This window comes from Hemiscyllium ocellatum, unplaced genomic scaffold, assembly GCF_020745735.1.
Source record: "Hemiscyllium ocellatum isolate sHemOce1 unplaced genomic scaffold, sHemOce1.pat.X.cur. R, whole genome shotgun sequence".
Taxonomy (NCBI): domain Eukaryota; kingdom Metazoa; phylum Chordata; class Chondrichthyes; order Orectolobiformes; family Hemiscylliidae; genus Hemiscyllium; species Hemiscyllium ocellatum.
In genome coordinates this window covers 380179-405566 of record NW_026867602.1, presented here as the reverse complement: position 1 = coordinate 405566, position 25388 = coordinate 380179, and the positions used below count along the sequence as shown (strand labels likewise).

Sequence of the window (25388 nt, the reverse complement as noted above, 5' to 3'; positions counted from 1 at the left end):
ACAACCACGCTGCAATGCAAGAACTGCAACATGGGGAGGGTACAACTATGCTGCAATGCAAGAACTGCAATGTTGGAAGGGCAAAACTATGCTGCAATGCAAGAACTGCAATGTTGGGAGGGTACAACTACGCTGCAATACAAGAACTGCAAAGTGGGGAGGGCGTAACTACGCTGCAATGCAAGAACTGCAACATGTGGATGGCACAACTACACTGCAATGCAAGAACTGCAACGTGGGGAGGGCACAACTACGCTGCAATGCAAGAACTGCAACGTGGGGAGGGCACAACTACGCTGCAATGCAAGAACTGCAACGTGGGGAGGGCGCAACTACGCTGCAATGCAAGAATGTCAACATGGGGAGAGCAAAACTACACTGCAATGCAAGAACTGCAACGTGGGGAGAGCACAACTACGATGCAATGCAAGAACTGCAACATGGGGAGGGCACAACTATGTTGCAATGCAAGAACGGCAACGCGGGGAGGGCACAACTACGCTGCAATGCAAGAACTGCAACGCGGGGAGGGCACAACCACGCTGCAATGCAAGAACTGCAATGCGGGGAGGGCACAACTACGCTGCAATGCAAGAACTGCAACATGGGGAGGGCACAACTGCACTGCAATGCAAGAACTGCAACATGGGGAGGGCACAACTATGTTGCAATGCAACAACGGCAACATGGGGAAGGCACAACTACGCTGGAATGCAAGAACGGCAACATGGGGAGGGTACAACTACGCTGCAATGCAAGAACTGCAACATGGGGAGGGCGTAACTACGATGCAATGCAAGAACTACAATGCGGGGAGGGAGCAACTGCGCTGCAATGCACAAACTGCAACATGGGGAGAGCACAACCACGCTGCAATGCAACAACTGCAACATGGGGAGAGCACAACTACACTGCAATGCAAGAACTGCAACATGGGGAGGGCACAACTGCGCTGCAATGCAAGAACTGCAATGTGGGGAGGGCACAACTGCGCTGCAATGCAAGAACTTTAACGCGGGGAGGGTCCAATTTTGCTGCAATGCAAGAACTGCAACGCGGGGAGGGCGCAACTACGCTGCAATGCAAGAACTGCAACGTGGGGAAGGCACAACTACGCTGCAATGTGAGAGGAGCAACGCAGGGAGGGCGCAACTACGCTGCACTGCAAGTGGTGCAACGCAGGGAGGGCGCAACTATGCTGCAATGTGAGAGATGCAATGCAGGGAGGGCGCAACTACGCGGCAATATGACAGGTGGAACGCAGGGAGTGTGCAACTACGCTGCACTGCAAGAGGTGCAACGCAGGGAGGGTGCAACTTCGCTGCAATGAGAGAAGTGCAACGCAGGGAGGGTGCAACTACGCTGCACTGCAAGAGGTGCAACGCAGGGAGGGTGCAACTACGCTGCAATGAGAGAGCTGCAACGCAGGGAGGGTGCAACTACGCTGCAATGAGAGAGCTGCAACGCAGGGAGGGTGCAACTACGCTGCAATGAGAGAGCTGCAACGCAGGGAGGGTGCAACTACGCTGCAATGTGAGAGGTGCAACGCAGGGAGGGTGCAACAACGCTGCAATGTGAGAGGTACAACACAGGCAGGGGGCAACTACGCTGCAATGTGAGAGGTGCAACGCAGGCAGGGTGCATTTACGCGGCAATGTGAGAGGTGCATCGCAGGGAGGGCGCAACTACACTGCAATATGAGAGGTGGAACGCAGGGAGGGTGCAACTACGCTGCAATGTGAGAGGTGCAATGCAGGGAGGGTACAACTATGCTGCCATGTGAGAGGTGCAATGTGGGGAGGGCGCACCTATGCTGCGATGTGAGAGGTGCAACGCTGGGAGGGTGCAACTACGCTGCAATGTGAGAGGTGCAACTACACTGCAATGTGAGAGATGCAACACAGGGAGGGTGCAACTACACTGCAATGTGAGAGGTGCAATGCAGGGAGGGCGCAACTACGCTGCAATATGACAAGTGGAACGCAGGGAGGGTGCAACTACGCTGCACTGCAAGAGGTGCAACTACGCTGCAATGAGAGAGGTGCAACGCAGGGAGAATGCAACTACACTGCAATGTGAGAGGTGCAACGCAGGCAGGGTACATCTACGCGGCAATGCGAGAGGTGCAACTACGCTACAATGTGAGGTGCAATGCAGGGAGGGTGCAACAATGCTACACAATATGAGAGGTGCAACGCAGGCAGGGTACATCTACGCGGCAATGTGAGAGGTGCAATGCAGGGAGGACGCAACTACGCAGAAATGTGAGAGGTGCACCGCAGGGAGGGTGCAACTACGCTGCAATGTGAGAGGTGCAACTACGCTGCAATGTGAGAGGTGCAACGTGGGGAGGGTGCAACTACGCTGCGATGTGAGGTGCAATGCAGGGAGGGCCCAACTACGCCACAATGTGAGAGGTGCAATGTGGGGAGGGTGCAACTACGCTGCAATGTGAGAGGTGCAATGTGGGGAGGGTGCAACTACGCAGCAATGTGAGAGGTGCAACGCAGGGCGGGTGCGACTACGCTGCAATATGAGAAGTGCAATGCAGGGAGGGTGCAACTACGCTGCAACGTGAGAGGAGCAATGCAGGGAGGGCGCAACTACGCTGCACTGCAAGTGGTGCAACGCAGGGAGGGTGCAACTACACTGCAATGTGAGAGATGCAACGCAGGGAGGGTGCAACTACGCAGCAATGCGGGAAGGGTGCAACGCAGGGAGGGTGCAACTACGCTGCAGCATGAGAGGTGCAATGCAGGGAGGGCGCACCTACGCGGCAATATGACAGGTGGAACGCAGGGAGTGTGCAACTACGCTGCACTGCAAGAGGTGAAACGCAGGGAGGGTACAACTTCGCTGCAATGAGAGAGGTGCAACGCAGGGAGGGTGCAACTACGCTGCAATGTGAGAGGTGCAACGCAGGCAGGGTGCATTTACGCGGCAATGTGAGAGGTGCATCGCAGGGAGGGCGCAACTACACTGCAATATGAGAGGTGCAACGCAAGGAGGGTGCAACTACGCTGCAATGAGAGAGGTGCAACGCAGGGAGAATGCAACTACACTGCAATGTGAGAAGTGCAACGCAGGCAGGGTGCAACTACGCTGCCATGTGAGAGGTGCAACACAGGCAGGGTGCATCTACGCGGCAATGAGAGAGGTGCAACGCAGGGAGGGTGCAACTACGCTGCAATATGACAGGTGGAACGCAGGGAGGGTGCAACTACGCTGCAACGTGAGAGGTGCAATGCAGGGAGGGTGCAACTACGCTGCAAAGTGAGATTTGCAATGTGGGGAGGGTGCAACTACACTGCAATGTGAGAGATGCAACGCAGGGAGGGTGCAACTACGCTGCACTGCAAGAGGTGCAACACAAGGAGGGTGCAACTACGCTGCAATGTGAGAGGTGCAACGCAGGGAGGGTGCAACTATGCGGCAATGTGAGAGGGGCAATGTGGGAAGGGTGCAACTACACAGCAACGCGGGGAGGATGCAACTATGCTGCAAAGTGAGGGGTGCACTGCAGGGAGGGTGCAACTACGCTGCAATGTGAGAGGCGCAACGCAGGGAGGGCGCAACTACGCTGCACTGCAAGTGGTGCAACGCAGGGAGGGTGCAACTACACTGCAATATGAGAGGTGCAATGCAGGGAGGGCGCAACTACACGGCGATGTGAGAGGTGCAACGCAGGCAGGGTGCAACTACGCTGCAATGTGAGAGGTGCAACGCGACGAGGGTGCAACTACACGGCGATGTGAGAGGTGCAATGCAGGGAGGGTGCAACTATGCTGCAATGTGAGAGGTGCAACGCGACGAGGGTGCAACTACGCGGCAATGTGAGAGGTGCAACGCAGGCAGGGTGCAACTATGCTGCAATGTGAGAGGTGCAATGCAGGGAGGGTGCAACTATGCTGCAATGTGAGAGGTGCAACGCAGGGAGGGTGCAACTACGCTGCAATGTGAGAGGTGCAACGCAGGGAGGGTGCAACTACGCTGCACTGCGAGAGTTGCAACACAGGGAGGGGGCAACTACGCTGCAATGTGAGAGGAGCAACGCAGGGAGGGCGCAACTACGCTGCAATGTGACAGGTGGAACGCAGGGAAGGTGCAACTACGCTGCAATGAGAGAGGTGCAACGCAGGGAGGGTGCAACTATGCTGCAATGTGAGAGGTGCAACGCAGGCAGGGTACAACTACGCTGTAGTGAAAGAGGTGCAACGCAGGGAGGGTGCAACTACGCTGCAATATGACAGGTGGAACGCAGGGAGGGTGCAACTACACTGCAATGTGAGAGGTGCAATGCAGGGAGGGCGCAACTACGCTGCAATATGACAAGTGGAACGCAGGGAGGGTGCAACTACGCGGCAATGTGAGAGGAGCAACGCAGGCAGGGTGCACCTACACTGCAATGTGAGAGGTGCAACGCAGGGAGGGCGCAACTACGCTGCAATGTGAGAGGTGCAACGCAGGCAGGGTGCAACTACGCTGCAATGTGAGAGGTGCAATGTGGGGAGGGCGCAACTACGCTGCAATATGACAGGTGGAACGCAAGGAGGGCGCAACTACGCTGCACTGCAAGTGGTGCAACGCAGGGAGGGTGCAACTACACTGCAATATGAGAGGTGCAATGTGGGGAGGGCGCAACTACGCTGCAATATGACAGGTGGAACGCAGGGAGGGTGCAACTACGCTGCAATGAGAGAGGTGCAACGCAGGGAGGGTGCAACTATGCTGCAATGTGAGAGGTGCAACGCAGGCAGGGTACAACTACGCTGTAGTGAAAGAGGTGCAACGCAGGGAGGGTGCAACTACGCTGCAATATGACAGGTGGAACGCAGGGAGGGTGCAACTACACTGCAATGTGAGAGGTGCAATGCAGGGAGGGTGCAACTACGCTGCAATGTGAGAGGTGCAACTATGCTGCAATGTGAGAGGTGCAATGTGGGGAGGGCGCAACTATGCTGCACTGCAAGTGGTGCAATACAGGCAGGGTGCAACTACGCTGCAATGTGAGAGGTGCAACGCAGGGAGGGTGCAACTACACTGCAATGTGAGAGGTGCAATGCAGGGAGGGTGCAACTACGCTGCAATGTGAGAGGTGCAACGCAGGGAGGGTGCAACTACGCTGCAATGTGAGAGGTGCAACGCAGGCAGGGTACAACTACGCTGTAGTGAAAGAGGTGCAATGCAGGGAGGGTGCAACTACGCTGCAATATGACAGGTGGAACGCAGGGAGGGTGCAACTACGCTGCAATGTGAGAGGTGCAACTATGCTGCAATGTGAGAGGTGCAATGTGGGGAGGGCGCAACTATGCTGCACTGCAAGTGGTGCAACGCAGGGAGGGTGCAACTACGCTGCAATGTGAGAGGTGCAACGCAGGTAGGGTGCAACTACGCTGCAATGTGAGAGGTGCAACGCAGGGAGGGTGCAACTATGCTGCAACGTGAGAGGTGCAACGCAGGGAGGGTGCAACTACTCTGCAATGTGAGAGGTGCAATGTGGGGAGGGCGCAACTACGCTGCAATATGACAGGTGGAATGCAGGGAGGGCGCAACTACGCTGCACTGCAAGTGGTGCAACGCAGGGAGGGCGCAACTACGCTGCAATGTGAGAGGTGCAACGCAGGGAGGGTGCAACTACACTGCAATATCAGAGGTGCAACGCAGGGAGGGTGCAACTACACTGCAATATGAGAGGTGCAACGCAGGCAGGGTGCAACTACACTGCAATATGAGAAGTGCAACGCAGGCAGAGTGTAACTACACTGCAATATGAGAGGTGCAATGCAGGGAGGGTGCAACTATGCTGCAATGAGAGAGGTGCAACGCAGGAAGGTGCAACTACGCTGCAATGTGAGAGGTGCAACGCAGGGAGGGTGCAACTACGCTGCAATGTGAGAGGTGCAATGCAGGGAGGGTGCAACTACGCTGCAATGTGAGAGGTGCAACGCAGGGAGGGTGCAACTACGCTGCAATGTGAGAGGTGCAACGCAGGCAGGGTACAACTACGCTGTAGTGAAAGAGGTGCAACGCAGGGAGGGTGCAACTACGCTGCAATATGACAGGTGGAACGCAGGGAGGGTGCAACTACGCTGCAACGTGAGAGGTGCAATGCAGGGAGGGTGCAACTACGCTGCAATGTGAGAGGTGCAATACAGGGAGGGCGCAACTACGCTGCAATATGACAGGTGGAATGCAGGGAGGGTGCAACTACGCTGCAATGTGAGAGTTGCAATGCAGGGAGGGTGCAACTACGCTGCAATGTGAGAGGTGCAATGTGGGGAGGGCGCAACTATGCTGCACTGCAAGTGGTGCAACGCAGGGAGGGTGCAACTACGCTGCAATGTGAGAGGTGCAACGCAGGTAGGGTGCAACTACGCTGCAATGTGAGAGGTGCAACGCAGGGAGGGTGCAACTACACTGCAATGTGAGAGGTGCAACGCAGGGAGGGTGCAACTATGCTGCAACGTGAGAGGTGCAACGCAGGGAGGGTGCAACTACACTGCAATGTGAGAGGTGCAATGTGGGGAGGGCGCAACTACGCTGCAATATGACAGGTGGAATGCAGGGAGGGCGCAACTACGCTGCACTGCAAGTGGTGCAACGCAGGGAGGGCGCAACTACGCTGCAATGTGAGAGGTGCAACGCAGGGAGGGTGCAACTACACTGCAATATCAGAGGTGCAACGCAGGGAGGGTGCAACTACACTGCAATATGAGAGGTGCAACGCAGGGAGGGTGCAACTACACTGCAATGTGAGAGGTGCAATACAGGGAGGGCGCAACTACGCTGCAATATGACAGGTGGAATGCAGGGAGGGTGCAACTACGCTGCAATGTGAGAGTTGCAATGCAGGGAGGGTGCAACTACGCTGCAATGTGAGAGGTGCAATGCAGGGAGGGTGCAACTACACTGCAGTGAGAGGTGCAATGTAGGGAGGGCGCAACTACGCTGCAATGAGAGCGGTGCAACGCAAGGAGGGTGCAACTACACTGCAATATGTGAGGTGCAATGCAGGGAGGGTACAACTACGCGGCCATGTGACAGGTGCAATGTGGGGAGGGCGCACCTACGCTGCGTTGTGAGGTGCAATGCAGGGAGGGTGCAACTACACTGCAATGTGAGAGGTGCAATGCAGGGAGGGTACAACTACACTGCAATGTGAGAGGTGCAACTCAGGGAGGGCGCAACTATGCTGCAATGTGAGAGATGCAACGCAGGAAGGGTACAACTATGCTGCAATGAGAGAGGTGCAACGCAGGAAGGGTGCAACTACGCTGCAATGTGAGAGGTGCAACGCAGGCAGGGTGCAACTGCGCTGCAATGTGAGAGGTGCAACGCAGGCAGGGTGCATCTACGCTGCACTGAGAGAGGTGCAATGCAGGCAGGGTGCAACTACGCTGCAATATGAGAGGTGCAACGCAAGGAGGGTGCAACTACACTGCAATATGACAGGTGGAATGCAGGGAGGGTGCAACTATGCTGCACTGCAAGAGGTGCAACGCAGGCAGGGAGCAACTATGCTGCAATGTGAGAGGAGCAACGCAGGGAGAGTGCAACTACACTGCAATATGAGAAGTGCAATGCAGGGAAGGTGCAACTACACTGCAATACGAGAGGTGCAATGCAAGGAGTGTGCAACTACACTGCAATATGACAGGTGGAACGCAGGGAGGGTGCAACTATGCTGCAATGTGAGAGGTGCAATGCAGGGAGGGTACAACTACGCTGCAATGTGAGAGGTGCAATGCAGGGAGGGTACAACTACGCTGCAATGTGAGAGGTGCAATGCAGGGAGGGTACAACTACGCTGCAATGTGAGAGGTGCAATGTGGGGAGGGCGCACCTACGCTGCGATGTGAGGTGCAATGCAGGGTGGGCGCCACTACGCTACAACGTGTGAGGTGCAATGCAGGCAGGGCGCATCTACGCTGCAATGAGAGAGGTGCAACGCAGGCAGGGTGCAACTACACTGCAATATGAGAAGTGCAACGCAGGCAGGGTGTAACTACACTGCAATATGAGAGGTGCAATGCAGGGAGGGTGCAACTACACTGCAATATGACAGGTGGAACGCAGGCAGGGTGCAACTATGCTGCAATGAGAGAGGTGCAACGCAGGGAGGGTGCATCTACGCTGCACTGAAAGAGGTGCAACGCAGGCAGGGTGCAACTACGCTGCAATATGAGAGGTGCAACGCAAGGAGGGTGCAACTACACTGCAATATGACAGGTGGAATGCAGGGAGGGTGCAACTATGCTGCACTGCAAGAGGTGCAACGCAGGGAGGGAGCAACTATGCTGCAATGAGAGAGGTGCAACGCAGGGAGGGTGCAACTACACTGCAATATGAGAGGTGCAACGCAAGGAGTGTGCAACTACACTGCAATATGACAGGTGGAACGCAGGGAGGGTGCAACTATGCTGCAATGTGAGAGGTGCAATGTGGGGAGAGTACAACTACGCTGCAATGTGAGAGGTGCAATGTGGGGAGGGCGCACCTACGCTGCGATGTGAGGTGCAATGCAGGGAGGGCGCCACTACGCTACAACGTGTGAGGTGCAATGCAGGCAGGGCGCATCTACGCTGCAATGAGAGAGGTGCAATGCAGGGAGGGTGCAACTACGCTGCAATATGACAGGTGCAACGCAGGAAGGGTGCAACTACGCTGCAATGTGAGAGGTGCAACGCAGGGAGGGTGCATCTACGCTGCACTGAGAGAGGTGCAACGCAGGCAGGGTGCAACTACACTGCAATATGAGAGGTGCAATGCAGGGAGAGTGCAACTACACTGCAATATGAGAAGTGCAATGCAGGGAGGGTGTAACTACGCTGCACTGCAAGAGGTGCAACGCAGGGAGGGTGCAACTACACTGCAATATGAGAGGCGCAACTACACTGCAATGAGAAGTGCAACACAGGGAGGGTGCAACTACACTGCAATGTGAGAGGTGCAATGTGGGGAGGGCGCACCTACGCTGCGATGTGAGGTGCAATGCAGGGAGGGTGCAACTACGCTGCAATGTGAGAGGTGCAACGCAGGGAGGGTGCAACTACACTGCAATGTGAGAGGTGCAATGTGGGGAGGGCGCAACTACGCTGCAATGTGAGAGATGCAACGCAGGGAGGGTGCAACTCCGCTGCAATGTGAGAGGTGCAAAGCAGGCGGGGTGCAACTACGCTGCAATGAGAGAGGTGCAACGCAGGGAGGGCGCAACTACGCTGCAATGAGAGAGGTGCAACGCAGGCAGGGTGCAACTACGCTGCAATGTGAGAGGTGCAACGCAGGGAGGGCGCAACAATGCTACAATATGAGAGGTGCAACGCAGGGAGGGTGCAACTACGCTGCGATGTGAGAGGTGCAACTACGCTGCAATGTGAGGTGCAATGCAGGGAGGGTGCAACTATGCTGCAATGTGAGAGGTGCAATGTGGGGAGAGTGCAACTACGCGGCAATGTGAGGTGCAATGCAGGGAGGGCGCAACAATGCTACAATATGAGAGGTGCAACGCAGGGAGGGTGCAACTACGCTGCAATGTGAGGTGCAATGCAGGCAGGGCGCAACTACGCTGCGATGTGAGAGGTGCAACTACGCTGCAATGTGAGGTGCAATGCAGGGAGGATGCAACTATGCTGCAATGTGGGGAGGGTGCAACTAAGCTGCAATGTGAGGAGGGTGCAACTATGCTGCAATGTGAGAGGTGCAACGCAGGGAGGATGCAACTATGCTGCAATGTGAGAGATGCAATGCAGGGAGGTTGCAACTACGCTGCAATGTGAGAGGTGCAATGTGGGGAGGGTGCAACTATGCTGTAATGTGAGAGGTGCAAGGCAGGGAGGGTGCAACTACACTGCAATGTGAGAGGAGCAACGCAGGCAGGGTGCAACTACACTGCAATGTGGGAGGTGCAACGCAGGGAGGGCGCAACTACGCTGCAATGTGAGAGGTGCAATGTGGAGAGGGCGCAACTACGCTGCAATATGACAGGTGCAACGCAGGGAGGGCGCAACTACGCTGCAATGTGAGAGGTGCAATGTGGGGAGGGCGCAACTACGCTGCAATATGACAGGTGGAATGCAGGGAGGGCGCAACTACGCTGCACTGCAAGTGGTGCAACGCAGGGAGGGTGCAACTACACTGCAATGTGAGAGGTGCAATGTGGGGAGGGTGCAACTACGCTGCAATGTGAGGTGCAATGCAGGGAGGGTGCAACTACGCTGCAATGTGAGAGGTGCAACGCAGGGAGGGTGCAACTACGCTGCAATGTGAGAGGTGCAACTACACTGCAATGTGAGAGGTGCAATGTGGGGAGGGTGCAACTATGCTGCGATGTGAGGAGCAATGCAGGGAGGGCGCAACTACGCTGCAATGTGAGAGGTGCAACGCAGGGAGGGTGCAACTACACTGCAATATCAGAGGTGCAACGCAGGGAGGGTGCAACTACACTGCAATATGAGTGGTGCAACGCAGGGAGGGTGCAACTATGCAGAAATGAGAGAGGTGCAATGCAGGGAGGGTGCAACTATGCTGCAATGTGAGAGATGCAACGCAGGGAGGGTGCAACTACGCTGCAATGAGAGGTGCAACGCAGGGAGGGTGCAACTACGCTGCAATGTGAGAGGTGCAACGCAGGCAGGGCGCAACTACGCTGCGATGTGAGAGGTGCAACTACGCTGCAATGTGAGGTGCAATGCAGAGAGGATGCAACTATGCTGCAATGTGGGGAGGGTGCAACTATGCTGCAATGTGGGGAGGGTGCAACTATGCTGCAATGTGAGAGGTGTAATGCGGGGAGGGTGCAACTACACAGCAATCCGGGGAGGGTGCAAGGCAGGGAGGGTGCAACTACGCTGCAATGTGAGAGGTGCAATGCAGGGAGAGTACAACTACACTGCACTGCAAGAGGTGCAACACAGGGAGGGTGCAACTACGCTGCAATGTGAGAGGTGCAACGCAGGGAGGGTGCAACTACGATGCACTGCAAGTGGTGCAACGCAGGGAGGGTGCAACTACACTGCAATGTGAGAGGTGCAATGCAGGGAGGGCGCAACTACGCTGCAATATGACAGGTGGAACGCAGGGAGGGTGCAACTATGCTGCACTGCAAGAGGTGCAACGCAGGGAGGGTGCAACTACGCTGCACTGCAAGAGGTGCAACGCAGGGAGGGTGCAACTACGCTGCAATGTGAGAGGTGCAACGCAGGGAGGGTGCAACTACGCTGCAATGTGAGAGGTGCAACGCAGGGAGGGTGCATCTACGCTGCAATGAGAGAGGTGCAATGCAGGGAGGGTGCAACTACGCTGCAATGTGAGAGGTGCAATGCAGGGAAGGTACAACTACGCTGCAATGTGAGAGGTGCAATGTGGGGGGGGGGGGCGCACCTACGCTGCGATGTGAGGTGCAGTGCAGGGAGGGTGCAACTACATTGCAATGTGAGAGATGCAACGCAGGGAGGGTGCAACTACGCTGCAATGTGAGAGGTGCAATGTGGGGAGGGCGCACCTACGCTGCGATGTGAGGTGCAATGCAGGGAGGGTGGAACTACGCTGCAATGTGAGAGGTGCAACGCAGGGAGGGTGCAACAATGCTGCACTGCAAGTGGTGCAAAGCAGGGAGGGCGCAACTACGCGGCAATGTGAGAGGTGCAATGTGGGGAGGGCGCAACTATGCTGCAATGTGAGAGGTGCAACGCAGGGAGGGTGCAACTACGCTGCAATGTGAGAGGTGCAACGCAGGCAGGGTGAAACTACGCTGCAATGTGAGAGGTGCAACACAGGCAGGGTGCAACTATGCTGCAATGTGAGAGGTGCAACGCAGGCAGCGTGCAACTACGCTGCAATGTGAGAGGTGCAACGCAGGGAGGGCACAACTACGCTGCACTGCAAGTGGTGCAACGCAGGGAGGGTGCAACTACGCTGCAATGTGAGAGGTGCAATGCAGGGAGGGTGCAACTACGCTGCACTGCAAGAGGTGCAACGCAGGGAGGGTGCAACTACGCTGCACTGCAAGAGGTGCAACGCAGGGAGGGTGCAACTACGCTGCAATGTGAGAGGTGCAACGCAGGGAGGGTGCAACTACGCTGCAATGTGAGAGGTGCAACGCAGGGAGGGTGCATCTACGCTGCAATGAGAGAGGTGCAATGCAGGGAGGGTGCAACTACGCTGCAATGTGAGAGGTGCAATGCAGGGAAGGTACAACTACGCTGCAATGTGAGAGGTGCAATGTGGGGGGGGGGGCGCACCTACGCTGCGATGTGAGGTGCAGTGCAGGGAGGGTGCAACTACATTGCAATGTGAGAGATGCAACGCAGGGAGGGTGCAACTACGCTGCAATGTGAGAGGTGCAATGTGGGGAGGGCGCACCTACGCTGCGATGTGAGGTGCAATGCAGGGAGGGTGGAACTACGCTGCAATGTGAGAGGTGCAACGCAGGGAGGGTGCAACTACGCTGCACTGCAAGTGGTGCAAAGCAGGGAGGGCGCAACTACGCGGCAATGTGAGAGGTGCAATGTGGGGAGGGCGCAACTATGCTGCAATGTGAGAGGTGCAACGCAGGGAGGGTGCAACTACGCTGCAATGTGAGAGGTGCAACGCAGGCAGGGTGAAACTACGCTGCAATGTGAGAGGTGCAACACAGGCAGGGTGCAACTATGCTGCAATGTGAGAGGTGCAACGCAGGCAGCGTGCAACTACGCTGCAATGTGAGAGGTGCAACGCAGGGAGGGCGCAACTACGCTGCACTGCAAGTGGTGCAACGCAGGGAGGGTGCAACTACGCTGCAATGTGAGAGGTGCAATGCAGGGAGGTGCAACTACGCTGCAATGTGAGAGGTGCAATGCAGGGAGGGTGCAACTATGCTGCAACGTGAGAGGTGCAACGCAGGGAGGGCGCAACTACGCTGCAACGTGAGAGGTGCAACTACACTGCAATGTGAGAGGTGCAACGCAGGGAGGGTGCAACTACGCTGCAATGTGAGAGGTGCAATGCAGGGAGGGTGCAACTATGCTGCAACGTGAGAGGTGCAACGCAGGGAGGGCGCAACTACGCTGCAACGTGAGAGGTGCAACTACGCTTCAATGTGAGAGGTGCAACGCAGGGAGGGTGCAACTACGCTGCCATGTGAGAGGTGCAATGCAGGGAGGTTGCAACTACGCTGCCATGTGAGAGGTGCAATGCAGGGAGGTTGCAACTACGCTGCCATGTGAGAGGTGCAATGCAGGGAGGTTGCAACTACGCAGAAATGTGAGAGGTGCACTGCAGGGAGGGTGCAACTATGCTGCAATATGATTAGATTACTTACAGTGTGGAAACAGGCCCTTCGGCCCAACAAGTCCACACCGACCCGCCGAAGCGCAACCCACCCATACCCCCACACTTGCCCTTACCTAACACTACGGGCAATTTAGCACGGCCAATTCACCTGACCCGCACGTCTTTGTGACTGTGGGAGGAAACCGGAGCACCCGGAGGCGCGATGTGGGGAGGGTGCAACTATGCTGCAATGTGAGAGGAGCAACGCAGTCAGGGTGCAACTACGCTGCAATGAGAGAGGTGCAACACATGGAGGGCGCAACTACGCTGCACTGCAAGTGGTGCGACGCAGGGATGGTGCAACTGCACTGCAATGTGAGAGGTGCAACGCAGGCAGGGTGCATCTGCGCTGCAATGTGAGAGGTGCAATGCAGGGAGGGTGCAACTACGCTGCAATGTGAGAGGTGCAACGCAGGGAGGACGCAACTATGCTGCACTGCAAGTGGTACAACGCAGGCAGGGTGCAACTACGCTGCAATGAGAGAGGTGCAACGCAGGGAGGGCACAACTACGCTGCAATGAGAGAGGTGCAACGCAGGGAGGGTGCAACTACGCTGCAATGTGAGAGGTGCAACGCAGGGAGGGTGCAACTACGCTGCAATGTGAGAGGTGCAACGCAGGGAGGGTGCATCTACGCTGCAATGAGAGAGGTGCAATGCAGGGAGGGTGCAACTACGCTGCAATGTGAGAGGTGCAATGCAGGGAAGGTACAACTACGCTGCAATGTGAGAGGTGCAATGTGGGGGGGGGGGCGCACCTACGCTGCGATGTGAGGTGCAGTGCAGGGAGGGTGCAACTACATTGCAATGTGAGAGATGCAACGCAGGGAGGGTGCAACTACGCTGCAATGTGAGAGGTGCAATGTGGGGAGGGCGCACCTACGCTGCGATGTGAGGTGCAATGCAGGGAGGGTGGAACTACGCTGCAATGTGAGAGGTGCAACGCAGGGAGGGTGCAACTACGCTGCACTGCAAGTGGTGCAAAGCAGGGAGGGCGCAACTACGCGGCAATGTGAGAGGTGCAATGTGGGGAGGGCGCAACTATGCTGCAATGTGAGAGGTGCAACGCAGGGAGGGTGCAACTACGCTGCAATGTGAGAGGTGCAACGCAGGCAGGGTGAAACTACGCTGCAATGTGAGAGGTGCAACACAGGCAGGGTGCAACTATGCTGCAATGTGAGAGGTGCAACGCAGGCAGCGTGCAACTACGCTGCAATGTGAGAGGTGCAACGCAGGGAGGGCGCAACTACGCTGCACTGCAAGTGGTGCAACGCAGGGAGGGTGCAACTACGCTGCAATGTGAGAGGTGCAATGCAGGGAGGTGCAACTACGCTGCAATGTGAGAGGTGCAATGCAGGGAGGGTGCAACTATGCTGCAACGTGAGAGGTGCAACGCAGGGAGGGCGCAACTACGCTGCAACGTGAGAGGTGCAACTACACTGCAATGTGAGAGGTGCAACGCAGGGAGGGTGCAACTACGCTGCAATGTGAGAGGTGCAATGCAGGGAGGGTGCAACTATGCTGCAACGTGAGAGGTGCAACGCAGGGAGGGCGCAACTACGCTGCAACGTGAGAGGTGCAACTACGCTTCAATGTGAGAGGTGCAACGCAGGGAGGGTGCAACTACGCTGCCATGTGAGAGGTGCAATGCAGGGAGGTTGCAACTACGCTGCCATGTGAGAGGTGCAATGCAGGGAGGTTGCAACTACGCTGCCATGTGAGAGGTGCAATGCAGGGAGGTTGCAACTACGCAGAAATGTGAGAGGTGCACTGCAGGGAGGGTGCAACTATGCTGCAATATGATTAGATTACTTACAGTGTGGAAACAGGCCCTTCGGCCCAACAAGTCCACACCGACCCGCCGAAGCGCAACCCACCCATACCCCCACACTTGCCCTTACCTAACACTACGGGCAATTTAGCACGGCCAATTCACCTGACCCGCACGTCTTTGTGACTGTGGGAGGAAACCGGAGCACCCGGAGGCGCGATGTGGGGAGGGTGCAACTATGCTGCAATGTGAGAGGAGCAACGCAGTCAGGGTGCAACTACGCTGCAATGAGAGAGGTGCAACACATGGAGGGCGCAACTACGCTGCACTGCAAGTGGTGCGACGCAGGGATGGTGCAACTGCACTGCAATGTGAGAGGTGCAACGCAGGCAGGGTGCATCTGCGCTGCAATGTGAGAGGTGCAATGCAGGGAGGGTGCAACTACGCTGCAATGTGAGAGGTGCAACGCAGGGAGGACGCAACTATGCTGCACTGCAAGTGGTACAACGCAGGCAGGGTGCAACTACGCTGCAATGAGAGAGGTGCAACGCAGGGAGGGCACAACTACGCTGCAATGAGAGAGGTGCAACGCAGGGAGGGTGCAACTACACTGCACTGCAAGTGGTGCAACGCAGGGAGGGTGCAACTACGCTGCAATGTGAGAGGTGCAACGTAGGGAGGGTGCAACTACGCTGCAATGTGAGAGGTGCAACGCAGGGAGGGCGCAACTACGCTGCAATGTGAGAGGTGCAACGTGGGGAGGGTGCAACTACGCTGCAATGTGAGAGGTGCAACGCAGGGAGGGCGCAACTACGCTGCAATGTGAGAGGTGCAACGTAGGGAGGGTGCAACTACGCTGCAATGTGAGAGGTGCAACGTGGGGAGGGTGCAACGTGGGGAGGGTGCAACTACGCTGCAATGTGAGAGGTGCAACGCAGGGAGGGTGCAACTACGCTGCAATGTGAGAGGTGCAACACAGGCAGGGTGCACCTACGCGGCAAACTGAGAGACGCAATGCAGGGAGCGTGCAACTACGCTGCAATGTGAGAGGTGCAACGTGGGGAGGGTGCAACTACACTGCAAAGTGAGAGGTGCAATGCAGGGAGGGTGCATGTACGCGGCAAAGTGACAGACACAATGCAGGGAGGGTGCAACTACGCTGCAATGTGAGAGGTGCAACGCAGGGAGGACGCAACTACGCTGCAGTGTGAGAGGTGCAACATGGGGCGGGTGCAACTACGCCGCAATGCGATAGTCGCAACGTGGGGAGAATGCAACTACACCGCAATGCAATAGGTGCAACGTGGGGAGGATGCAACTACACCGCAATGCAATAGGCGCAACTACGCTGCAATGTGAGAAGTACAACGCAGGGAGGGTGCAACTACGCTGCAATGTGAGAAGTGCAACGTGGGGAGGGTGCAACTGCGCTGCAATGTGAGAAGTGCAACGTGGGGAGGGTGCAACTGCGCTGCAATGTGAGAAGTGCAACGTGGGGAGGGTGCAACTACGCCGCAATGCAATAGGTGCAACGTGGGGAGGGTGCAACTACGCCGCAATGCAATAGGTGCAACGTGGGGAGGGTGCAACTACACCGCAATGCAATAGGTGCAACATAGGGAGGGCGCAACTACACCGCAATGCAATAGGTGCAACTACGCTGCAATGCAATAAGCGCAACGGCAATAGGTGCAACGTGGGGAGGGCGCAACTACGCCACAATGCAATAGGTGCAACATAGGGAGGGCGCAACTACGCCGCTATGCAATAGGTGCAACGTGGGGAGGGCGCAACTGCGCTGCAATGTGAGAGGTGCAACGTGGGGAGGGCGCAACTACGCCGCTGTGCAATAGGTGCAACGTAGGGAGGGCGCAACCACGCTGCAATGTGAGAGGTGCAACGTGGGGAGGGTGCAACTACGCCCGCAGGCGACTGGTGCGCCCTCCCCTGCCGGGGAAGAGGCGGAAAGGATACGGCGGTGACCCAGAAGCCGGGGATGTCCTCGATGAGCCGGTTGCGGCGCTCGAAGTGCGGCCGCCGCAGGCCGCCGTACTTGCGCTCCACCTGCAGGATCTCCTCGCTGGCGCGCTCGTTCAGCGCCTCCAGCTCGCGCTGGCACGCGTCCACCGCCTCGAGCGCGCGCTGCGTCTCCCCCGCGTTACTGGCGGCGGCGGCGGCCGGGGTTGCCACGGCGACGGGAGCCGGGGCCGTCGCGATCACCGCGGCGGCGGCGGCCGGGGTTGCCATGGCGACGGGCGGCGCATGCGCGCCCAGCTTGGTCGTCGTCGTCGACGGTTGGTCCCCGCGCTCTGGCGCCTCCAGACGCGGCAGTTTGGCTCCGGGAGCTCCCCCTCCGCCGCTCATCGCCGTGAGTTTTCTTCACTTTTCTTTCCTTTCTTTTTGGAGGACGGTGGGGAAAAGAAATTTAAATATTCCTCCGCGCGCGTTTTTCGAGTTTGTTTTTGTTTTTTTTCCCGCCCCCCGCCAAGGCGACCCTCCTTCACGACGTTTCGACGCGGGTTTAGTCAGTCGCTCGTTTACAACGTCCCCTCGCCTCGGCGTTCTCCTTCTCCAACGGGTTCGTCAACCCGAAAGGTGGTTTATTTTAATAATTTTTTTTTTCGCCCGCCCGTTTTGCTCTCCCTCCCGAACCTCCGTCTCCGCTCGGCACCCGCCAGTAAACGCGACTGCCATTGGTCCGGCGCCACACCAATCGCAGGCGCCCTCTCGGACCTCCCCACCCCCCCGCCCGCGCGAGTCAGAGGCGCCGTCCGATTGGCGGCCCAGCCCAGCCACGCCCCTACACGCTCGTCTTCCGCCTATGGGCTGGCGTCTCTCTCCCTCCCCACCCGTGATGTGACGGGCGCTGCTATTGGCCCGCCTCCCCTTTTCGACCCCGCCCCACCGCCCACGCTCCAATCGGGGGCGCCCTCTCATTTCGCGGGGAACCGTCCCTTCACGTTATGCGCGCGCGCGCTCATTGGTCGCTCCCTCAGCGCCCCGCTCTCGTCCACTGGACGCACACAAACGCCGCCACCCCGAGGCTCCGCCTCCTCCTTCTGATCCAATGGGCGGCGGCTTTCCATCCACGTTGGCGGCCACCCTTGAAAGGGGTGCTCCCATTGGTCTGCTGGCAATCGCTGCCCCGCCAGGCAGCGACGCTGCTTCGACCGCGTGACCCGCGGGTGGCTTTCCTATTGGCTCAGCGGCTGTCACCTCCCCCTCCAATCGGCGGCGCCGACTCAAGGGGGCGCCCGCTCTGTTTCAGAGCGAACTCCCAATTGGCCAAGCGCATGGCTACGTCAGTGCGGGCGGAAGTGACCCTAGGATTAAAAAGAGAAAGATACGTTTGTTCTTCCCCGGGTTGGGATTAATCTTCTGCTGGGTTTAAATTAACTGCAGTCCGCAATTATCTTTATCTTCCAGGATTTGGATTTCCAGGAAACGTGACCTTTGTGGAGGGGTGTGTGTGTTAAGGTCAAGGGTCAGCTACATCTCACAGACCGGAAGTTGGGCAGCACCTCGACCCTAAGGGTCAAATATACCCACACTCGGAGCACCGTGCACAGTTCCCCATCTCCGTATCCCTCGGTCAGACACACACTCGGAGCACCGTGCACAGTTCCCCATCTCCGTATCCCTCGGTCAGACACACACTCGGAGCACCGTGCACAGTTCCCCATCTCCGTATCCCTCGGTCAGACCCACACTCGGAGCACCGCGCACAGTTCCCCATCTCCGTATCCCTCGGTCAGACACACACTCGGAGCACCGTGCTCAGTTCCCCGTCTCCGTATCCCTCGGTCAGACCCACACTCGGAGCACCGTGCACAGTTCCCCGTCTCCGTATCCCTCGGTCAGACCCACACTCGGAGCACCGTGCACAGTTCCCCGTCTCCGTATCCCTCGGTCAGACCCACACTCGGAGCACCGTGCACAGTTCCCCGTCTCCGTATCCCTCGGTCAGACCCACACTCGGAGCACCGTGCACAGTTCCCCGTCTCCGTATCCCTCGGTCAGACCCACACTCGGTGCACAGTTCCCCGTCTCCGTATCCCTCGGTCAGACCCACACTCGGAGCACCGTGCACAGTTCCCCATCTCCACATCCCTCGGTCAGACCCACACTCGGAGCACCGTGCACAGTTCCCCATCTCCACATCCCTCGGTCAGACCCACACTCGGAGCACCGTGCACAGTTCCCCATCTCCACATCCCTCGGTCAGACCCACACTCGGAGCACCGTGCACAGTTCCCCGTCTCCGTATCCCTCGGTCAGACCCACACTCGGAGCACCGTGCACAGTTCCCCGTCTCCGTATCCCTCAGTCAGACCCACACTCGGAGCACCGTGCACAGTTCCCCGTCTCCGTATCCCTCAGTCAGACCCACACTCGGAGCACCGTGCACAGTTCCCATCTCCGTATCCCTCGGTCAGACCTACTCTCGGAGCACCGTGCACAGTTCCCCATCTCCGTATCCCTCGGTCAGACCCACACTCGGAGCACCGTGCACAGTTCCCATCTCCGTATCCCTCGGTCAGACCTACTCTCGGAGCACCGTGCACAGTTCCCCATCTCCGTATCCCTCGGTCAGACCCACACTCGGAGCACCGTGCACAGTTCCCCATCTCCACATCCCTCGGTCAGACCCACACTCGGAGCACCGTGCACAGTTCCCCATCTCCGTATCCCTCGGTCAGACCCACACTCGGAGCACCGTGCACAGTTCCCCATCTCCGTATCCCTCGGTCAGACCCACACTCGGAGCACCGTGCACAGTTCCCCATTTCCGTATCCCTCAGTCAGACCCACGCTCGGAGCACCGTGCACAGTTCCCCATCTCCGTATCCTTCTGTTAGATGACACTGAGATTGGTGGATTTGTGGATAGTGATGGGGACTGTCAGAGAACACAGCAGAATATAGACAGACTTGAGAGTTGGGCAGAGAAATGGCAGCTGCAGTTCAATCCAGACAAACGTGAGGTGATGCATTTTGGAAGATCCATTTCCAGAGCAAACTATACAGTAAATGGAAAAGTCCTGGGGAAAATTGATGTCCTGAGTGATCTGGATGTTCAGGTCCATTGTTCTCTGAAGGTGGCATTGCGTGTCAGTAGAGTAGTCAAGAAGGCATTTGGCATACCTTCCTTCATCGGATGGAGTGTTGAGTACAAGAGTTGGTAGGTCATGTTCCAATTGTATAATACTTTCGTTCGGCCACATTTGGAATACTGCTTACAGTGCTGATTGCTACATTATCAAAAGGATGTGGATGCTTTGGGAGAGGGTGCTGAGGAGGTTCCCCAGGTTGTTGCCTGGTATGGAGAGCGCCAGGTATAACGAGAGATTGTGTAGGTTAGGATTATTTTAATTGGAAAGACGAAGGTTGAGGGGGGACCTGATTGAGGCCGACAAAATCAGGAGAGGTGTAATGACTTGGAGATGCCGGTGTTGGACTGGGGTGGACAAAGTTAAAAATCACACAGCACCAGGTTATAGTCCAACAGGTTTACTTGGAAGCACTAGCTTTCGGAGCGACGCTCCTTCATCAGGTGGTTGTGGAGGACAATTTGTAAGACACAGAATTTATAGCAAAAGTTTACAGTGTGATGTAACTGAAATTACACATTTATAAATTCCTTGGTTGTTTGTTGAGTCTTTCATCTGTTGGAATACCATGATAGCTTCACTTCTTTCATATGTCAATCACAAAACCTTTTAATTAAAAGTTACATTCTCAGGTTAATTGTAACAATTGGTGTTAGCCAGATAATATGTCGAAGGTGTTAGCCCCCTGTGTTCCCTGTGTGTGCCATAATAGGTGTAGGCAGGGTGGATAGCAAGAACCATCCTCCCCGAATGGAGGACTCAATTACTAGGGGTCATGAGTTCAAAGTGTGAGAGGAAATGTTTAGGGAGATATACGGGGAATGTTTTTCACCCAGAGGGTGTTGGGTGACTGGAACGCGTTGCCAGCAGAGGGAACTGTAGTATCATTTAAAATATATCTGGACAGTTACATGAATGCGCAGGGAGCAGAGGGATACTGATCCTTAGAAACCAGGCAACGGATTTAAATAGAGCATCTGGATCGGTGCAGGTTGGAGGAGGGTGGGGGGGACAGGGCCGAGAGGCCTGTTTCTGTGCTGTAAGGTTCTTTGTTGTTTGTATTATAGCAGACGGTGCAGGTGAGCTAGAGCAGAAGGCTTGTGTCTAAATGGAGCTCCCGTTGGTAACGAGCAGCACTTTGGTTTCAGGCCAAGATTCTGTGCATGCCATCAATAACGTGGTTGGTTCTCGGGGAGAGGAGAACTTTCTCAGAACTCCGGGAGCTCTCTCTCCTCTGCAGAAGCCTGAAGAAAAGCCCGTTTTTGTTTGTTCCAGCAGCTGCTAAAATCCATGACAGTTAGTCGATATGTCAGTGAACTTGCAGCCACCCTGTGCCTCTTGCAAGCGAGTGGAAGCATTTGGAGAAGGAGAGGCTTTACAACCAGCAGAACTGTGACCCAGCGAGCTAAAGCTGCAAACGCTTTAAACCCAGTCCACAGCCACACTTTCACAAGCTCAGCTACTCAAGTTCCAAGACGACGGATGCGTCCTGTTTTGCGTGTTAAGTGTCCCGTTTTGCACATGAAATGATATCTTGAAGATACAATATTGAATTAGATTAGATCAGCTTCCCTACAATGTGGAAACCGGCCCTTCGGCCCACACCGACCCTCCATAGAGTAACCCACCTCCACCCCATTTCCCTCTGACTAATGCATCTAACACTATGAGCAATTTAGCACAGCCAATCCACCCTAACCTGCACATCTTTGGACTGTGGGAGGAAACTGGAGCACCCAGAGGAAACCCACACAGACACGGGGAGAATGTGCAAACTCCACACAGACAGTTGCCAGAGGAATTGAACCTGGGACCCTGGCGCCGTGAGGCAGCAGTGCTAACCACTGAGCCACCGTGCTCAAGAGAAAGACAGCTAAGTGTCAAAGAATGGGTATTGAGGCTATTAGATTTCAGAGAGGATCCACTTAGGTGACAGGTGTATAGACTGTTGCACAGGAAATATGAGCTTTGGAATCGAGGGTCGGAACAGACCACAGGTTAGGAAGACCACCGTACCCTCACCAACCATCTCCAGGTAACTTTTAGCCAGCTACATCAGCTCGAGTACCTGAAGTGTCCATGTACCAGAGCATCCAAATGAAATAAAACGGCAAGTTTCATTAGACTCCAGGTGTGTTCCAAAACTGACTTGGTTACAATCTGTAGCTGGCGTGTGGGGTTTGGGGAGCAAGGTTTCATAAAGACTTGTACACGGTAAGTACAAGGGGCTTCTTATACACAGCATGTTTTGGCAGCGCGATTTGCTGCTGATGCATTAGACATCGGTATTTTTGAGAACGTTTCTCTCTGTTTGCAGTAGGGCGATTCCAGCAGCGAGTATTTCGCATGTGCTGAAATCTCAGTAGATCTTCTGAACAATTTTCCCTCCATCTGTAACACCCACTTTTTTCACTGCGTGTGTTTAAGGCCTGGTTTTATGAGGGAGTTACCAATCTGATCAGTAGAGACTAAGGTCTGTTTCCATGCTGTACATGTCTATTGGTCCATGCCGACCAGATATCCTAACCTAATCTGGTCCCCGTTTGGCAGCACTTGGCCCACCTCCCTGTAAACCCTTCCTATCCATGTCCCCCATCCAGATGCCTTTTAAATGTTGTCATTGTACTAGCCTCCCCCACTTCCTCAGGCAGCTCATCCCACACACGCACTACCCTCTGCATGAAAAAGTTGCTCCTCACGTCTTTTTCTCTTTCTCACCTTAAACCTACACCCCTCTAGTTCTAAACTGTCCTATCCAGGGGGAAAAGACCTCAGCTATTTGTCCTATCCATGTCCTCTCATGATTTTATAAACCTCCAGTTCTGGACTCCCCCACCCCAGGGGGAAAAGACCTCGCGTATTCATCCTGTCCATGCCCCCCCCCCACCCCCGGTGATTTTATAAACGTCTGTAAGGTCACCCCTCAGCCTCCGATGCGCCGGGGAAAACAGCCCCAGCCTATCCAGCCTCTCCCAGTAGCTCAAACCCTCCGACATCCTTGTATATGTGGACGGTTCATAATGTTTCTCTCCAGCCAGAGACTAATTATTTTTGCGAAACGTAATGATTTTGGTACAATGCAGGAACCTGGTCCATGTTAACTGTCCAACTGGGACTCCGACTCAGATAAATTGAGCACTTTGTATTTATTCTCCAGTGTTTGTGTTACAAAATGCAGTGAAAAGGATTGTATAGTGTCACCACTCTCTGGCACGATCTTAAAAGGCAGAAAAATAAACCAAACAGCAGAATAGAAAGATGGGGAAAACATGAAGGAAGTCTCCATCTTTACATTAATTGAATTTATTGTCACAGTGAAAAGCTTTGTCTTGTGAGTAATATAGGCAGGTCACAGAGTTAAGCAACATCGATAAGTAAACAATAGGGAAACAGCAGCTAAAACAAAAACACAGGGGCAGGCGAATGTTAAGAGTTTGTGAGTCCATTCATATTCTAACAGCAGTAGGGTAGAAACTGTTACGAAACCGGCTGGCGCATGTGTTCAGGCTTCTGTACCTACTCCCCGATGGTAGAGGTTGTAGAAAAGCATTGCCAGGGTGGGATGGATCTTTGAGAATGCTGGCGGCCTTTCCTTGACAGTGGGCCTGGGAGATGGATTCTAGAGATGGGAGGTTGGCCTTTGTGATTGTCCAGGCCGAGTTCCCCACTCTCTGTAACCGACTCCAATCTTGAATGGTACAGTTGCCATACCAGGTAGTGATACATCCAGACAGAATGCTCTCAGTGGTGCACCTATAAAAGTTGGCAAGGGTATTGCCAAATGTCCTCAGCTGCCTGAGTTTTGTTTAACATAAAATCTTTCGCTTTCCTGGAGGAGAAGAATCTTCCGAAGAGGGACTGGCTGCAACAAACTGGATAATCCCATAAACGATTCAATAAACCAGTAAGGTACAAAGACGTTCGAATGACCTGATGAAAGCGTTCAGGAATTAGCCGTTGTGCGTTGCCCAATCGGGGATCCTGGATTTCCGAGCCCCGCTTACAGTTGAGGGTGCCTCTGCTGAGGTTCAAGGAGTGGTGACTAACAGGGCTGTACACACTGTGACTCCCACCGGCCTGGTGCACACACTAACCTTCAGTCAACAGAACAGGACAAGAGACACATGTCCAGTCAGCCAGAGGCCACAGCGTGAACTGGCTCAGTCCGCTGCTTCTACCAGACTGTCATCCTTTCGGACCGTTTAGGACAAACACAATAAATTCTGTAAAAACCTGGCTTGCATCCAGAGTAGCCTCGTTAACATCGTGGACTTGGGGACTGGCTCTGTCCAACTCGTTGGAACAGGGTTTGCGGGTGGGCTTGCTTGGGCGAGTGGCTTGTGATGGGGAGAGATGGCTGAGGATGTCAGGACGGTCCAACCACATTCGTTGCCTGAGGCGTGGTGACCTACAGACTAAAATTACCATCAATTCTCACTCTCTCTCCATCTTCCTCTCTCACTTTCTCTCTCATTCTCTCTCTTCCACCCCCTTGCTCTCTCTGGCTCTCTCACTCTCTCCATGTTTCTCTCTCTCTGTCTCTTTATCTCCCTCTATCTTAGTCTCCCTGCCTCTCTCTTGCTTTCTCTGATTTTCTTGCTCTCGCTCTCTCTCATTCTCTCTCTCTTTCTGTCTTACTCTCTCTGTGCCTCTTACTCTCTCTGTGTGTTTCTCTTCTTCCCCCACCCCCTCTGTCCCCCTCGCTTTCTCTGGCTCTCTCACACTCTCCCTGTTTTCCTCTCTCTCTCTCTCTCCCCCACTCTTGCTTTCTCTCACTCTTGCGCGTGCGCTCTCTCTCACCCCCATCCCCGTCCCACTCACTCTCTGGCTCTTTCTGCTTCCACCCCCTCCTCTCTCATTCTCCCTCTGTCTGTCTCTGTTTCTCTGTCGCTCTTTCTGTTTGGCTCTCTCTCTCTCTCTTTCTTGCTCTCTCTCCCCCTCTGTGTCTACTTCTCTCTCTGTCTCTCTCTCCCTCTCTGTCTCTCTCCCTGCCTCTCTCTCTATCTCTCTCTCTCTCTCTTTTTGTTCTCTCTCTCTCACACACACAGTTGGAATTATGATTCAGTCAAAGGAAAGTCTGAAGTAAACATCTGTGTGTCAGCCCGATGTTAGTGGAGCTGGTGTCCTGGTGGTAATATGGTGGTATTAACATTCCAGAACCATTGGCTGATGTCCTGGGAAAGAGGTTTTGTATGGCACT

At 55.4% G+C, this 25388-nt stretch overlaps 2 protein-coding genes across 2 annotated transcripts in view; one reads left to right on the top strand and one right to left on the bottom strand.

Annotated features, from left to right (window-relative positions):
- Positions 1–17774, bottom strand: part of LOC132809048 (protein SET-like) — a 39414-nt gene extending 21640 nt beyond the window's left edge. Inside the window, exon 1 of the mRNA XM_060822423.1 lies at positions 17053–17774. Coding sequence (XP_060678406.1) covers positions 17053–17442 — 390 coding nt within the window. The 5' untranslated portion in view covers positions 17443–17774. The remainder of the gene's footprint in view (positions 1–17052) is intronic.
- Positions 17775–18041: 267 nt separating this feature from the next.
- On the top strand, positions 18042–24076 carry LOC132809028 (mucin-12-like). The gene is made up of 3 exons (XM_060822405.1): positions 18042–18441; positions 18612–19922; positions 24030–24076. The coding sequence occupies exons 1-3, from the start codon at positions 18042–18044 to the stop codon at positions 24074–24076; spliced, it is 1758 nt and encodes a 585-aa protein (XP_060678388.1).
- The last annotated feature ends 1312 nt before the right edge of the window (positions 24077–25388 follow it).

Coding starts and splice junctions, on each gene's coding strand:
- LOC132809028 (XM_060822405.1), top strand. CDS start 18,042: ATGCGCGCGCGCGCTCATTGGTCGCTCCCTCAGCGCCCCGCTCTCGTC. Junction 18,442..18,611: donor ATACGTTTGTTCTTCCCCGG/GTTGGGATTAAT, acceptor CTCGACCCTAAG/GGTCAAATATACCCACACTC. Junction 19,923..24,029: donor GTGCACAGTTCCCCATCTCC/GTATCCTTCTGT, acceptor CTGGAGGAGAAG/AATCTTCCGAAGAGGGACTG.